The sequence below is a fragment of the Trichomycterus rosablanca genome, chromosome 5 (genome assembly GCF_030014385.1).
Source record: "Trichomycterus rosablanca isolate fTriRos1 chromosome 5, fTriRos1.hap1, whole genome shotgun sequence".
NCBI classification, from domain to species: domain Eukaryota; kingdom Metazoa; phylum Chordata; class Actinopteri; order Siluriformes; family Trichomycteridae; genus Trichomycterus; species Trichomycterus rosablanca.
The window spans coordinates 44,207,658-44,225,541 of NC_085992.1; the positions used below are offsets into that span (position 1 = coordinate 44,207,658).

General features: G+C 39.0%; 1 protein-coding gene across 1 annotated transcript; it reads left to right on the forward strand.

The window, feature by feature from the left end:
• The first annotated feature begins 640 nt into the window (after window positions 1-640).
• On the forward strand, window positions 641-2,960 carry cdc42ep3 (CDC42 effector protein (Rho GTPase binding) 3). Its single transcript, XM_062995262.1, has one exon. The coding sequence runs from the start codon at window positions 686-688 to the stop codon at window positions 1,658-1,660; it is 975 nt and encodes a 324-aa protein (XP_062851332.1). The 5' UTR covers window positions 641-685; the 3' UTR covers window positions 1,661-2,960.
• The last annotated feature ends 14,924 nt before the right edge of the window (window positions 2,961-17,884 follow it).

A 17,884-nucleotide genomic window follows, 5' to 3' on the forward strand; every position in this document is an offset into this window, starting at 1 on the left:
GAATTGGGAGCGGACGTGGTGGTACTTGGTACACCGGGTGAGGAAGTGCAGCTCCGTCTCCACTGTACTGAGAGTGCAGTGCTGACACAACCTCTCCTCCCGGGGCAGCCAGGACCGGGTGTGTCGCACCACCACTATGTCAGTGTCACTGCAGTGCTGAGAATGATCCACCACCTAAATAATACCTGCTCTGTGGTGGTCCTGTGGGGGTCTTGACCATTGTAGAACAGGGGGAAAGAAAGCTAAAGTATGTAGAGAAACAGATGGACTACAGTCAGTAAGTGCTTCTCTATGATAAGTGCTGATAAAATGGACAGTGAGTGTAGAAACAAGGAGGTGGTTTTAATGCTATGGCTGATCAGTGTATTTACAAAATGCAATTTCAGATGGTCAGATCATCATTTGTGAGATATGCATTTTACATATTGTCCCAACTTTTTTGAAAAACGTTTGCATATAAAATGAAAAACAATATTAACAAAAGCTCTCTCTTTTTTTTCCCTAGGTTAAGGACATTTACCTATTAGGATCATACTGTCCTGTCAGTAAAGATCGACTCTGAAGACCTTAAACACCAGCTTTCTGAAAATGTAACTTCTCTTCACCCAAGGAGAGCTCAGTGCATACAGGATCTAAACACAGCTGTCTTCCTCTTCCACAACAAATTTGTTGCTCAGAGACAGAGATGCCGGCCAAAACACCCATCTATCTAAAATCCAACAACAGTAAAAAAGGAAAGAAGTGTCGCCTGAGAGACATTCTGTCCCCAGACATGATCAGCCCTCCACTAGGGGACTTTCGCCACACTGTCCACATAGGGAAAGAATGCGATACCTTCGGTGATATGTCCTTCCTTCAAGGCAAGTTTGAGCTTCTTCCAGGCAAGGGTGGCATGATACGGCCTCAGCACGGCACCCATGGAGAGTTCATGCGAGCTAACAGTGCATCTGATGCGTCTTATATTGAAGCTCCATCTCCGATTCTAAAGAATGCTATCTCCCTTCCAAGCATAGGAGGCAGCCAAGCACTGACCCTGCCTCTTATCTCTACCACTGTGTACCCAGTGACCCGGGATCCTTTTGATGACCTGTCTGGGCTGTCCACTCCATCCGTCAGCTCAGAAGGAAGAGATGACCTAGATATCCTGCAAATGGAAAACCTTCTTAAGTCTATCACGATGTTCCGACGTGATCCCAGTCCTATCCTGGAGGAAGGTGAGAAGTCGTTATTTCTTGTGGATCAAGTGGAAAAGTCACCAGCAAAGAAAAACTTTAAATACAGCAGCATGAACAACACAGAGAACGAGTCTGACAAACCTTTAAAGTCACTTTATGTCAACGGCAAGCACAATGAAAATGACAACAGCAATGTGACTGCCAATTGCAAAAACAACATCAGCTGTAATAATGACTACAACAGCATAAACGATGACTTCTTCCAGTGTGAAAAAGAGTTTGGTGGAAACGGTGACCTGGCAGATAGAGACAGTGGCGTAGAGGAGGGACGCATTTCTGACTTTGACTTTGAGCTCTCAAAAAGCAAGAGTGTCTCTCATCAGTCTTTGAGTCAGATCTCTGGGTCACTGCTGTCACTTGAACTGGACTTGGGCCCCTCCATCCTGGATGATATACTTAATATTATGGGTAAGCCTGAGCATTGAACAGAGACCCTGGCAAAAGCAGAGAGGGAAAAACAGACTAGCCGGTCAGATTAACATATAAAGCCTAGTTCACAGTACACTATTTTTGCCCTGATTTTCGCTCGCCGGCTGGTCGGCCCTAGATTTGCCGGCTCGGGAGCAACTCGGTGTTCGCTCGGCGATGGAAACTCGGCTCTCAATTGCTATGTGTGAACTACTCAACAACTTGATCCAAGCGGCTCGCCGAGCACTCTGCTCTGACCGAAGCGAGATTTCTAGCATGTCAGATATCTGGATCTGAGTTGCCCGACTAGCAATGAGTGCTATGTCGAACAGCCAATGAGAACGCAAGATACGGTGTGAGGGGAAACGCAGGGGAGTAGTTGTAAAAAGGTGGGACAGGGGCATAATATAGTTTGTATCAGAATACATCGGCACACACACAAGTTTTACAGTATTTCTGACCTTATAGTTCTCTACAAAACACCGTTGCAGTGCAAAAAATATGTATTAACCTGTAATTAACAATCCATGCTATTCACGTAGCCAAATCCACTCAGATTCATATTCTTTATTTTTTCTCCTTGATTTTACGCTGCACATCAGAACATGAACTTTGATCACTCGCTTATTGTTGACGTGCATTTTTGGACATGGTATCATTAAACCTTTTGTCACTTCTCGCGTTTGTTGTCGTGACAAAACATAGTTCAGAAGACCAGATAGACTCGCCTGCGATTCCAGTTGGTGATAGATCATGTAGTGTGAAATCAGTCGTAAAGTGTGAAAGCCACACCGACTTGAAAGACTCCTGATTACAAGAGATCCAGTTGTGTGAACTGTACAGTGACCTGACGACTTGGAAAGTCGTGTAGTGTGAACTTGGCATAAGGTGTGGTATATGGGTATTCTGTATTTAAATGAACATTACGTTTTTATATGCTTTTGTCATCTGCTTCAGCTTTCTTTTCCATTGTCTGTTTCTCATAAGAGATGAATGTGTTATTAAATGTAAATTAAAGTACACACAGACAGCCTATTGGCTGCATTTTATGTTGCAATTGGGCTGAAAATAGTAAAAAATAATGTGTGTGTTTAACAGTTTAATCACAAGTAAATACAAGAGGTGCATTTAGTGCATAATGTTGTTTACTAATGCACAATATTTTATGAATATCAGTGTAGTTAAATTTCTCTACGATATCACAAAAACTGTACAGATATTATATTTATAATTTTGCTTTAACTGCGCTACAAAAGCATCAAAGCATGTGCGTGTGTTGTGTGTGTGTGATTATTGTAAAATGCTACAGTAATAAATAAATGTCTATGTTTATATGCTACTACTGGAAAATGTGATATCTTCTCAAAATAGTGGCCAAAAAGTAATCCATTTTATCAGCTCCACTTACCATATAAAAGCACTTTGTAGTTCTACAATTACTGACTGTAGTCCATCTGTTTCTCTGCATGCTTTGTTAGCCCCCTTTCACCCTGTTCCTCAATAAGCAGGACCCCCACAGAGCAGGTATTATTTAGGTGGTGGATGATTCTCAGCACTGCAGTGACAATGACATGGTGGTGGTGTGTTAGTGTGTGGCTGGATATTTTTGGTTGGTGGACTATGCTCAATCCAGCAGTGACAGTGAGGTGTTTAAAAACTCCATCAGCATTGCTGTGTCTTATCCACTCATACCAGCACAACACACACTAACACACCACCACCATGTCAGTGTCACTACAGTGCTGGGAATCATCCACCACCTAAATAATTCCTGCTTTGTGGTGGTCCTGGGAGAGTCCTGACCATTGAAGAACGAGGGCTAACAAAGCATGCAGAGAAACAGATGAACTACAGTCATTAATTGTAGAACTACAAAGTGCTTCTATATGGTAAGTGGAGCTGATAAAATTGACACTGAGTGTAGAAACAAGGAGGTGGTTTTAATGTTATGGCTGATCAGTGTACAGGTTCACCATGGGTCACATGATATTTGCAACTTAAAATAATTTAAGCCTGAAAATAAACCAAAGTCTCTGCCTCACTGTGTCACTAAGCAAATCCTTTTGAAATAAATATAGGCTAATGCTTAATACTATTATAACACAGGCATTACACCATTAAGCAATCCAAAAAACAACAACCAAAACCAGCCTATGCTGTCTCATCTGTTATTTAATACAGGCCACTAAAACCAGCTAATTTTTTATCTTAACATACTTCATCATTAGATATTTGTTAAATTAATAGGACCCCATGACATCTCGGATCTCTGTAAGAGTTGAGTTGTGCAAACTGTTCCGGGACTTTGCCAGAATTTAGCCAAGTGAAGAGAGCTTGACAGAGCGATCTGCAATATTATTTACTTTCCAGTCCAGGACAGCTTAAATCTAAGCTAAATTCCACAGCCAAGCTGGTGTCAGATTGTCAGCAAGGAGAGAACAGAACAAAATGACAGCACTCCTCTGGCATTCTGTTCATTCACCCAGAATGTCCTGAAGTGGGATCAGAGGTGGGTGAACAGTGCATCATTTCTAAAATTAAACGCCTGCACCGTTTGTGCACTATTTGCTGGGTCAGGGAGAAGAGAGGGGTTTTAGCATTCCTTGCATTCCTGTAAAGCTACACAAGTGCAGATGACATGCAATAAATAAACTTCCTGGACCCCAACAAAGGGCCGTGAGCTATTGTTGAGGATGGGCTTGTAAAAAGCTGACTGCCAGAGGGTAAATATTTTACTTACAAAGAATGAGATCTCTGCTTGCTCCTGTAACGTACAGCTGTACGTACAGCCAAGCAAAGTGAAACCAATTCACATGTATAATTAACATTGTTTGGATTAGTTTAATATAGTATCTTGTTTCCCATTCTATTTATCAGTGATTCAATGCTCTTATGGCTTTTTATAGGGGAAATACTGAATATTTAGATCATGTGAAGCCTACTATGAATAAAAACACTAACAAAATGTCTTATTAAAATGCACCTCATGACCTGACAGATTTAAAATAGTGTTATCATTTATTGTGTAGGGCTAAAACCAATATTGAAAAACAGCTGCTGATTTTTGTAATCAGCCTCCTATTGTCATGTAATGCCACAACCAATATACAATCCTTATTCCAAATAATGATAATAATTCTAAATTAGATGAGTACAACGTTTTCAAAACAATAAAAGGGGCATTTTTTCAATGTGTAACACCAACTTTCCATGTTCTATTAGTGAAATTTTGATCCATTTTTGTAAATTGTACTTTGTGCTTTATAATGTGTCACACATTTTCAGTGGGCAGACCAGAATGGCACCTGACCTGTCTTACTATGAAATGGCAAAAACCCGACTTCAATGTCATGCATTTCTGACTTTGAGCTCTCAAAAAGCAAGAGTGTCTCTCATGAGTCTTTGAGTGAGATCTCTGGATCACTGCTGTCACTCGAACTGGACTTAGGCCCCTCCATCCTGAATGATGTACTTAATATTATGGGTAAGCCTGAGCATTGAGCAGAGACCATGGCAAACGCAGAGAGAAAAAACAGACTTAGCTGGTCAAATCAACATATAAGGTGTGGTATATGGGTATTCTATCTTTCAGATGAATTGAAGAGGCAGAGCTGCCTCAGCATTCCGTTTTTATACACTTTTTTCAGTGGGCAGACCAGTATGGCACCTGACCTCTCTTACTATGAAATGGCAAAAACCTGATTACAACGTCATGCTAGCTTTTAAAATTTGCATGAGTAACCGGGATGTAACATCATGACTGTCCTTGTCCTTTTCAATCCTGATAGCATCAACCTGGCATCAAACAAGGAATTTGCATATTATTACAAAAAGCAATAAAGTTAATACGGTAATTTATATGCTGCTTTCAATATAACACTTGTTTAAGACAGTTTACAAATCACTGCATTCTGAGTTCACATTTACATTTACATTTTTGAATGGGGTTGTTTACATGGCTTACATCATATTATAGTCATGAACATCTTAAGGAAGTACACCCTCTGAAGGCTAACATCGTTAATTCAAAGAAAAGGTTGTTTTCCAAACATTACACTGCAATAATAGATAGTTTTTATAGAAGTGCACACAAATTGGGAAAATAACATTTTTAAACAATATGAATGTGCACAAGCCATTAAATAAATGAATACAGCATTAGCCAAGAAAACATTAAATTTGATATTTCATTTTGTAATAACAGAAAGAGGCTATTTTATAAGTGACAGAGCTCACAACTTCTCAATTAGAAGTACAGAGCTTTTAGCACTGAATCACATCTGTTTGCCTGTTCAACCTTTCTAGTGACAAAAATAAGTAAGGCACATTCTTAACCACTTGCTTGCAACTTTTCATGTTACTAATATTTCATGTATATATATTATATTACATATATATTTAATGTCCTAATATTTAAGATCACAGGTCATATGTCTACCATTAAGTGTGTATTTTTGCATTGTTCTGCATTTAATTGTATTCACATCATGCTTTAGTCTTTTTCACATACAGCGCTGTAAATCCCTGAGCAAAGAACAAGTGAGAACTGGGCATAGTTTGCTATTTATGTAAAGAGCTTACATGTTTGGCTTTTTGCCCACTGGAAGACTTGCTATGTCAGCAATGACCATGTTGAAATGGCATTAAGCTAATGAAAATGTTTGACATTTCTAAAGCTTACAGTGAAGAATTGCCTTTGACCGTGAGTGCAGGAAAAAAAAACAGAATTTAGCCTCTAGTGTACTAAAATATGTACAGTATATATTGATACACAGTTACTAAGTTACCATGGGTAAATCAATGTGTGTTGATACAGTATATTTTCAGTTTGACTGAGGTATTCTTTTTAATGATGTATAACTTGTTTCTTGTCATTGCCACAAATGTCTGGGATTTAGGGAATCTTCTTCAGCTTCCAAACTGATAGTGCAGATACTTTTCCACATTTTTTCTGTAAAAAGAATAATCCTAGTGGGGTCCAAGGTAATGTATATAACTGCATGGTTCATTTTCTTAAAACAATAGCACAGAAAACAGGAAAGCCCTAATTCTGTCTATTACACAGCTAGAAACATTTAAATAAAGAAGTTCTAGGGCAGTTGTAGCCTAGTAGTTAAAGTACTGGGCTAGTAATCAAAAGGTCATTGGTTCAAGCCCCACCACTGCCAGGTTGCCACTGTTGGGCCCTCGAGCAAGGCCCTTAACCCTCAATTGCTCAGACAATATACTCTAACAGTACTGTAAGTCGCTTTGGGTAAAAGGGTCTGCTAAATGCTGAAAATGTAAACGTAAGTTATAACCATTATGAAGACATGTCAGGACACAGTGTAGTACATTTAGCTTAACCACATTCAGTATAAATGTCTTCAGAGATTTTATGTATTTTAAAGAAAGAAAAGGGAAATGTCCACCCTCTCACACACACTTACTCAAATTCACTCACAAGGAAAACATGCTGTCAGAGAGTAACCAGTGATACTCATTAAACCTGGATCTTCAAAAATATGCAGCACCGTTATTACTACTTGCTGTGTCATAACACCCCAGAAAAACATTGTATTAATAGTTATGTAATTATTAACTTTACCTATATTGTTTGGAAGAGAAATATGCATCTGACTTTTGAAATATCTCAGTCTCAGTCGCTTTAAATGTAACTGTGAGAAGCTAAAACATCCCAGTTGGAGGTGGTTTTGGGTGTTATGTGTTATACACAAAACAGGCCTGAAACAAAGAGCACATTTTTCCATTTTAATGAATTATCTGTTATTACAGTCCAAGCAGGAGGTTGGAGCACCTAGACAGTGGAAGGTGGTTTATTTTTTCTCAGTTTTATAAAACTGTCATGCAGATTAATCCAAGCAAATAGAAAAGATTAAAATCCTTTACAAGATTTATTTTTTCTTGCAAGTCTGTGTTTTTGTCTGGCACACACGCTGTCTTTTATTCTAACTGAATTAGTTATGCAGGACTGACTGGAACACCAATGCTCTTTAGACTAACAGCTTTATTTTTCTTGCGTGTATATTTTCAGCTGAAAGGTTCAGTGTGGGGTGTAGGAATGTAGATGATTGTGGCACAGTTGTGTATTGTTTTCTGAGTAACTGTTTTCTAGACAGCTAGACGTCTCTTATCTTACTTATAATTAGGCCTCAAGCACTTGTGAAAGGATGTGTGATGCACCTGTCCAATAACAATGTGTTGTAATAAACTTTTTTATTTACAGAGTAATCAGACTGATTGTCAAAGGTGTTTGGTATGGATCTGTAGAATTATTGTTAAAGTGTTGCTTCATTTTTCTGTCCCTGTGAACCTTAGAAAGATGCTTCAGCATTACCATGATTGCTACACAATGTCTAAAATGTATGTTTAAAACAAAGGGTAATTTGCACAGGGACAGTTTTTATTTGCAGAATTAACACCTAATATGTTAATAAACTTTCATGTAACCTTTTTGTAAGCATTTACCATTTCAGTATAATGACAGAATCACCATCATGTTTCACCATGGGAATTATATTACCAACATGATGTGCATTGCCTGTTTTAATTAAACAGACACGTTGCTTGCTCCTCTGCCCATAGGCTGTTATATGCTATTTAGTCAATAGGTGTCCATCCAGGGCCGCTCAGGTGGCGCTGCGGTAAAAACACACGCTGGAACCAGAGCTGGGATCTCGAATACATCGTATCGAATCTCTGGGTAAGGCTGAGCGGCCACATGAACAACAATTGTTTAGATGTGCGGGACTAAGCCGGATGGGGTCTCTCATGACTGGTGCAATTACGACCTCTGCTGGCTGACTGATGGCGCCTGCACAGAGATGAGAAAAGAGTGTTCTCAGGGTGTGTCTCTCCGTACACAGCGCTGAGCTGCACTGCACTCGTCAAAGTGTAGGTGATAAGATGCATACGACACTGCTGCCCACATGTCTGAGGGGGCGTGGGTTAGCTTCATTCTCCTCAATCAAAGCAGGGATTGGCATTGGTGGAAAGGGAGCATGATGCAATCGGGCAATTTGATGCACTAAAAAGGGAGAAAAAAGGGGAGAAAATGCATAAATAAAATAAATATGAAAAAAAATTGGTGTCCATCCAACAGGTTCTTCATCCTCTGCATAACGTTTGTTGAGTGACCATTTGGTAATCTCTTTCATCTATGCTTGCCACAGATGACCCAAAGAAAATTCCTGGACTTTATGGCTTGGTTTTTGTCCTGACAGTACAGCTTAAATTGTGCCCTTTTATAGACCCTGATGTGTGGTTGTCTATTCTACGTCTAGGACTAATCAATTCATAGTGTACAAGGTAGACACCATTTGAGTTTTAGACACATATCAAGGATAATTAAAGCAAAAAGGATGCACCTGACTACAATGTGGAGTGCCACAGCAAAGTGTCTAAAAATGTTAATACAAACAGTAATTGACTTAACATTATGGGCAAGTGTTTGAATGACTAATGGGACACAATAGCAATTAATAGCATTTAAATACATTTGAAATGAAATTCACAAAACAGCCAAGTGTGCTAAAAGTCAATGTCTGAATACATTCTGACTCCACTGTATATACTGTACATAATATACAGCAGGGGTGTCAAACTCATTTTCACCAGGGGCCACGTCAGTATTATGGTGGCTCTCAAAGGGCCGATTGTAATGTATTTTGCTGTGATTGCAGTCTGTCAACATGTTTTGTTGTTTTTCTGTTTGGTGTCAAAATGGCAAATTTATACTGTAAATTTATAATGTATATCTACATTTATACTGTACTTCTTTACCACAGACACGGCCTCATAACACAAGGGATGTACTGGTTTTTCTTCTTAAAGCACAAACTTGTTTTCACTTTCCCATCCCATTAAATTACCTCCTTCTGCTTCAGTTTTCTCTTCTTGTACATTTTGGGATTATTTGTAAATATTTCTCAGTTAAACACTGATGTAGATGCGGTCACTTTGCTGGTCACAAAATCGGCATGCATTGTGGAAGATGCAGTTTATGTATGATTTTACAGTGTATTTTAAGACAATCATCAGTCTTTTAAGCTCTCGCGGGCCACATAAAATGATGTGGTGGGCCTGGCATTTTGAGTTCGACACGTGATATACAGCATAGTACTTGTAAGGGCATTTCAAGGTGCTTCCTACTGTCATATAAATCTTACTCTTAAATAACACTGTACATGCTGCATAAGAAGATACATACTCTATAGCAGGGGTGTCAAACTCATTTTCACCGAGGGCCACATCAGCATTATGGTGGCCCTCAAAGGGCTGATTGTAACGTATCCTGCTGTGATTGCAGTCACATTGCTGTTTTTCTTGGAGGCTGAATTCTGCATGTATATTGTTCTACTTTACCACAGACACGGCCTCATAACACAAGAGACGCACCGGTTCCTCTTCCTGAAGCACAAACTTGTTTTCACTTTCATTAAATTTCCTCCTTATGCTTAATTTTCTTAATGATCTTTTTGTACATTTTAGGATCATGTGTAAATATGTGTAACATCATCTACTGGCGGGATGTGTCACTTTGCAGGTCACAAAATCAGCCTGCATTTTGAAAGATGCAGTTTATTTAGGATTTTACAGTGTATTTTTAAGACAATCATTCTGCCCTCACTAATAGTTTATCCCCCTTTCTCAGCTAGACAGACAGACAGACAGACAGACAGACAGACAGACAGACAGACAGACAGACAGACAGCTCCCTTCAGAATACAGTCGGTTTATTTGCTCCCCAGCTGTGTGCATCAAAATGAAGTAAAAATACAAACAATAAAAACAATAAAGAACCTAATACAGTAAAAGCACACAGCTGTAGTCAAGTGTTACATCTGGTACAATATGAGATTTAACCAAACGTAAAATAACGAGTAAAAATTGTGTAAAGATACTAATTGCTAAACTAACGTAACAGTATTTAATTACGGTAAATTTGTAACTAAAACGCTGTGATATACTCACTAAACATTTACTAACAACTGAGAATATAAACGCCACTACTTACAGACAATGCTTGGGTATTATATTGCAATATAATTATTTGTATTTATTTATTATTGTTTACATTACTGACTACGCTACCCCGCGTTCTTTTGCCGTAAAAGTCACATGGCTTCTTAGCGAAGGTTAAAGTTAATTGCCATGACTACGATGTCACGTTGTCTCTTAAAGGCGCAGGAGCGAATTAAATTATAAGCGCGTCTCTGTAACGACTCGACCCATCACAACAATCATACAGTCGTTTAAGCTCTCGCGGGCCGGATCAAACGACGCGGCGGGCCGGATCTGGCCCGCGGGCCGTGAGTCATGAGTTTGACACCCCTGCTCTATAGAATCCTCTGAATTTTTCAGCCCTGTAAAAAGCACCAACGTATCTTAATTTCATTTTTTGAAATGAGGTGAAACTGTGAGGTTTCTGATGAAAACACTGAGGCTTGTGGTCCAGTGGTGCCAAAAAAAGCATACCTAAAACTGAAAGGATTTTTCCAACTATCCCAGAGCAGAGCTCAGAATAATGTGAACACTGTCTTTCTGACCTGCAGGTGTAACACAATGTGTTCCCTGAGACAGGATCCACTGACAGCACAGGAGCCTGGGGGAGAAAATAAGTGTAACCTGCCTTCGTTCAGAGGATCCATGGTACGTACATACAACAAGAACAGCATTTTTTAATTTAGCTAAACTGTCCACTAAGCAAAACCGCAAAAGCCAACAGGGAGGAAGGGCTGGATACATGGCTCTGTTTGAATTAATAAAGGTCATTTTCTATGTATAGAATTATAATGAAACACATTTCTGAAGGATGAATAATGTTGCTTAATAAGTGGATAAAATACTTCTGGCATAAGAAATGCTTTTATAAGTACTAGTATGGTAGACATGTATACCATGTCATTAAGCCAAGTTTATCCACATGCCAATTCCACCCCTTAATTTATGACATTCCAAGCCAAATTAGATTTTTCTTTTCAGTTTTGTATTCTTGCATATTTTATCAAGATATCAAGATGAGCTTCAACAATCTCAGTGCTGGTCTCAGTTTCCGTTTTCTCAGAAACGCTTTTTGTAGTTCCCATAGAAATGTAACAGCCATAAAGGTATTACAAAAACTGTATCAGTCTCTATTCATCTTTATAGGCTTTGCTCATTGGTGTATAAACCAATAGACGTGCGGCCCTGGGTTTGCTACAGATCTGTAGCCTTATTGTTACGCTGGAGGAACAAATCAGACACTAGCGGATAAAAACACTGAGAAGCTTTACTGTAAGAACTCAAACAGTACAACACTAAGAGCAGTGTAGTCAAAAACAACAAACAAATGAACCAACAAATGAACCAACAAAGATTATACAAAAACCAGCAAAAGAGGAATACACAAACAGTCGGAAGAGCAAATATATCAAACAAAAGTACCAAAAGGGGAATCCAAAACTCAGAAGTCATAAACAGGGAAACAGGTCATATACATAATATAGAAATCAAACAAATAACGCTCAGTATGCAACAGCAAGGTTGGCAATACTTTACAGAGAGGTGCAGCCAAACAGGCTTAAATACTTAATCTCAAATTACAAATTAGCAACAGGTGTTGTAAAACTCAGGTGATCTGGAGAGCATGACTGAGTCTTGATTGGGTGTAGGAGAGGAAGGAGGAGTCATGTGACCACCTGTGGGTTTCTGGGAACTTGAGTCCAAATCAAAGTACAGTACAATGACTCCTCGAAACTAGCTTGAGAGAGAGCCTCCTCAGCAGAAGGTGTGACACTTATTTACAGGTCACAGAGGTTATATTATTCTTCTAATTCATTTGAAACTTGGAACAATAAAACATCAAACAGGAAAATTCAACATGGCATGTACAACTAATTCCAAGTTACAAACTCAGCCAACTGAGTCCAAGTTCGACAATGTAAAGAAACTTGGCATCATAGTATACATAATTACATTTACATTTTCAGCATTTAGCAGACGATTTTATCCTAAACGACTTACAGTACTCTGACAGTATACAGTCTAAACAATTGAGGGTTAAGGGCCTTGCTTAAGGGCCCATAAGTGGCAACCTGGAAGTGGTGGGGCTTGAACCAGCGACCTTTTGATTACTAGTCCAGTACCTTAACCACTAGGCTACAACTGCCCTATATAATAATAGCACCCATGTTTAAAAAAACAAACAGCCTACTATTTGCATCTTAATTCATAAATCATTTGTTAGTTCTATAACAATGTGCAAATGTGTAATTTCATTTCAAATTGTTCTGTGATCAGTGTAACTTAAGTTTTAAGCAAAGGTTTTATAATGAGTGAGAATTCCTGTGCACTTGATGATCTATGTAGGACAGATGAAAGGTATAAACTAGCTTAAATTATTTGAACATCTGACAGTGAGCTAGTTAGACATCCCATACCAAACTATATTAATAATATAGAGGCCACTCTGAGTTTTGAGTGTGCCTGAAGGAATAATCTAGAGCAGATGGAATACCTTCATCTGTCAAATATACACATACACATGGACAGTACAATGAAATGCTTTACCACATATCTCAGGTTTTTTAGAAGCTGGGGTCAGCTTTGGGGGCGCAGGGTCACCCCTCATGTCAATAGGAAATGCAGCCAATGTTTGTCAAGGGCCCAACCGGAATTCTAACCCTCAACCTTATATTCTATAGCCCGGAGCTCTACCCAGTAGGCCACTATTGTAAAAAATACTGAACACTAACAGAATCATTGCATGACAGTGTGCAGTTAAGACTCACCGCAGAGTGTATACAGCTCACACACCAAGGTGCTGCCATGTTGACTGCTGTTTGTGAGCCGTTTCTATAGACACTGTATCTCCTAATTGTAGCTGAGAAAGACAGTGCATAGGGCATTACCGTTTCCTTCCAGAAGTTCCAGTCATGCCACTGTGATGCACACCAGATGGGTTGTAGTGAATTCAACAATCCAGAGCAGTAGCTTACTGCTAAACCTCCCACGAAGAACCAACATCTAGCAAATAGAATGTTTTGGATACCATTTCAGAGAACTATAAAGAAATTTAAAACAAAAGACAAAGGATTGACTTTGATGTTACGCTTAGCTTACTTGTTACTTGTCCTAGAGTACCCATGACCTTCAAAGTTAAGTGTTGTCTTTGCTCTAGCACAATGGTTCTAAAGCACTTTTAATCAAATCAAAACCTTCAAATACAGGCTGCTCAGGTGGCGCAGCAGTAAAAACACACGCTGGAACCAGAGCTGGGATCTCGAATACATCGTATCGATGTATCGTAGCTCTGCCTGCCGGCTAAGGCTGAGCGGCAACATGAACAACAATTGGCCTGTTGTTCAGATATGGGCGGGACTAAGCCGGATGGGGTCTCTCTCCTATGACTGGTGCAATTATGACCTCTGCTGGCTGATTGATGGTGCCTGCACAGAGATGAGAAAAGAGTGCTCTCAGGGTGTGTCTCTCCGTACACAACGCTGAGCTGCACTGCACTCGTCAAAGTGTAGGTGACAAGATGCATACGGCATGCTGCCCACGTGTCGGAGGGGGCGTGGGTTAGCTTCGTTCTCCTCAATCAGAGCAGGGATCAGCATTGGGGGAGAGGAAGTATGACGCAATTGGACACACTAAAAGGGAGAAAAATACAACAAATACAACAAATAAGTCAATTTAGAGTTTTTGTTTACACATCACACAGGTTCTAAATTCTACTTCATCATTTTAGTGACTGAAGTAAAAAGGTACAGCAAAATCTACAGTGTATTGCCCATGTAAAATAGGTTGTATCCCCTTCTTATTAAGGTTTTTTTTTTTTTTAAAGCAAATTTAGGCGGGACTTACTCTTGCTTTAAATTATTGTCTTGTTGCATAATCCAATCTGACAACTACAGACGATGGACTGATGAATAGACAATTTCTGGTTAGATCAGAATTCATGGTTTGTCAGTTATAGCAATATACCCAGGCTTTAAAGTAGTAAAGACTACACAATCATGCCACCACAATGGTGCTAGCACAGCAAATCTGCCACTTACCCTTAAGGTCCCAGGGACAATCCTCCCCATGTTAGTATATGTTTCCTTAAAGTACTCTGATTTTCAAAACATGCCAGTAGGTGGATCAGCTGAACTACATTTTCCATAGATTTGAATTACTAAACAGGTGAGCATCTGTTTTGTGCCCAGTGTTTTTGATAATGGGCTTGAGAGTGCGTTTCTGTGGCATAGACGAAAAGACTCCTAAGAACTAAGAATGGTACAGGACCATCAATCGGTCATCAATTCTTAGTTCTCGCAACACCTTTCAACAGCCCACTCAATTGACTTAAAGGCAGGTCTCCTAATGTCCTTTATATATACAACCCCTGGCAAAAATTATGGAATCACCACTCTTGGAAGATGTTCTGTCAATTGTTTAATTTTGTAGAAAAAAAATAAATCACAGACATGCCACAAAACTATCATTTTTCAAAATGTCAACCTTCTGGCATTAAGAAACAATAAAAAAAAGAAACAAATATAATAGTTGTGGTCAGTCACAATTGCTTTTTTTAGATCAAGTAGAGGAAAAAAATATGGAATCACTCAAATCTGAGGAAAAAATTATGGAATCACTCTGTAATTTGCAGTTTAAAAACAAAACATCTGCAGCAGATTAGATTTGCTAATTATTCTTCAGTTTAAAAAGAGTGCTCACACCTCGGAGAGCTGTTGCACAAAGCAGATTGTCATGAATCATGGTTCCAACACAAGATATGTCAGTTGAAACAAATGAGAGGATTATAAAACTCCTTCAAGAAGATAAATCATTGTGGAATGTCGCAAAAGATGTTGGTTGTTCCCAGTAAGCTGTGTTTAAAATCTGGACAAGTACAAACAAAATGGGAAGGTTGTAAAAGGGAAGCATACTGGTAGACCAAGTAACACATCAAAGCATCAAGATAGAAAACTTAAAGCAATATGTCTTGAAAACAGAAAATGTACAACAAAACAAATGAGAAACAAGTGGCCGGAAAGTGGAGTCAATGTCTGTGACTGAACTGTAAGAAATCACCTAAAAGAAATGGGATTTACATACAGAAAAGCCAAACAAAAGCCACCATTAACACCTAAAAAGAAAAGAACAAGGTTAAAGTAGGCTAAAGAAAAGCAATCGTGGACTGTGGGTGACTGGATAAAAGTGATCTTCAGTGATGAATCGCGAATCTGCATTGGGCAAGGTGATGATGCTGGAACTTTTGTTTGGTGTCTGTCCAATGAAATTTATGAAGATAACTGCCTAAAGAAAACATGTTAATTTCCACAGTTGTTGATGATATGGGCCTGCATGTCGGGTAAAGGCACAGGGGAGATGGTCTTCAATAAATGCCAAAGTCCACATTGAAATTTTGGACGCTTTTCTTATTCCATCAGTTGAAAGGATGTTTGGTGATGATGACTTCATTTTTCAAGATGATAATGCATCTTGCCATAGGGCAAAGGACGTGAAAACTTTCCTTCAAGAAAACATATAATGTAAATGGCATGGCATGCAAATAGTCCGGATCTCAATCCATTTGAAAATCTCTGGTGGAAATTGAAGAAAATGGTCAATGACAAGGTTCCAACCTGCAAAGCTGATCTGGCAACAGCAAGAGACAGTTGAAGGCAGATTGATGAAGAATACTGTTTGTCATTAGTTAACTCCATGCCTCAGAGAGTTTAAACCATTATAAAAGCCAGAGGTGGTGCAACAAAGTAATAATGGTGCAGTGTTTTCTAATGATTCCATAATTTTTTCCTCAGATTTGAGTGATTCCATATTTTTTTCCTCTACTTGATCTAAAAAAAAGCAATTGTGACTGACCACAACTATTATATTTGTTTCTTTTTTTATTGTTTCTTAATGCCAGAGGGTTGACAGTTTGAGAAATGATAGTTTTGTGGCATGTCTGTGATTTATTTTTTTTCTACAAAATTAAACAATTGAAAGAACATCTTCCAAGAGTGGTGATTCCATAATTTTTGCCAGGGGTTGTATATATAAAGGACATTCAATATATATTCAATATATATATTTTAACACGTCCAGTTGCCCGATTGTGTCATGCTTCCTCTCCACCAATGCCGATCCCCGCTCCGATTGAGGAGAACGAAGCTAACCCACGCCCCCGTGGCAGCAGCTGTATGCATTTTGTCACCTACACTTTGACAAGTGCAATGCCGATCAGCACTGTGTACAGAGAGACACACCCTGAGAGCACTCTTTTCCTGTCTCTGTGCAGGCGCCATCAATCAGCCAGCAGAGATCGTAATTGCATTAGTTATGAGAAAGTCCGCTGCGCCACCTGAGCGGTTGTCTCTGAATGTCTCTGAGTAGCCCAGACAAACCTCAGACACAAACCCCATCAAACATCTGAAGAAGAAAGAGAAACCTGAAGATGTCAGTGTACTAACCCTCACCACAGAATCTAACAGAGCTTGAGAGGATCTGCTATGTAGATTTAACTAAACGGCCCAAATCTAATTCTTTAATAATTCTTAAAACATGTTTTCACTTGGTCATTATGGGTGTTTAAGTGTAAATTTATGGGTAAAAATAGCATTTAAGACCATAGACCACTGAAGTCGTGCATCATTCTGTAGTCCTCGTTATGCCCATATTTGGAGACCCGGGTCTAACTCAGATTTCCTACGGGAAAAATGAACAGGGTTTTCAAAAAATCGACTCTAACTCATCCTGTGCTAAATAAACATGTTCAGAACTCTGTACGTTTTGTCCTGTGTAAATTTTTCTCCTGTACATCGCTGGATCCTCTGAATTACGAGGTTGTTAAAGGGTCGTAATACTAATAATGCTAAACGAAAGCTAATGCTAATGCACATTAATTAGACGTCACTGAACTACACCAATCAAATCAATGGAACGAGCGGCCCGTGTTTGTTGAGTACAACCAAAGGCGTAACACCCGACCATCCTTGCTTTCTACTTTAATGTAGCTACCTACTAAAAATATCAACCAAAACTTGTGAATATCACTCCACTGTTACACCAGTGAATCGCGCTGCTTCATGCAGTTATTTAAGAGGCTTATAAAAGAAAAAAAAAAAAAAAAATTAAGAGCCTTCCAGTTTAGTGATGTCAATTCAGTGTGCAGTAGCATTAGCTTACATGTAGCAATATTCATATTTTGACTCTTTAACGACTTCATCATTCAGAGGATCCAGTGATAATATACAGAATAATCTCCATAAAAC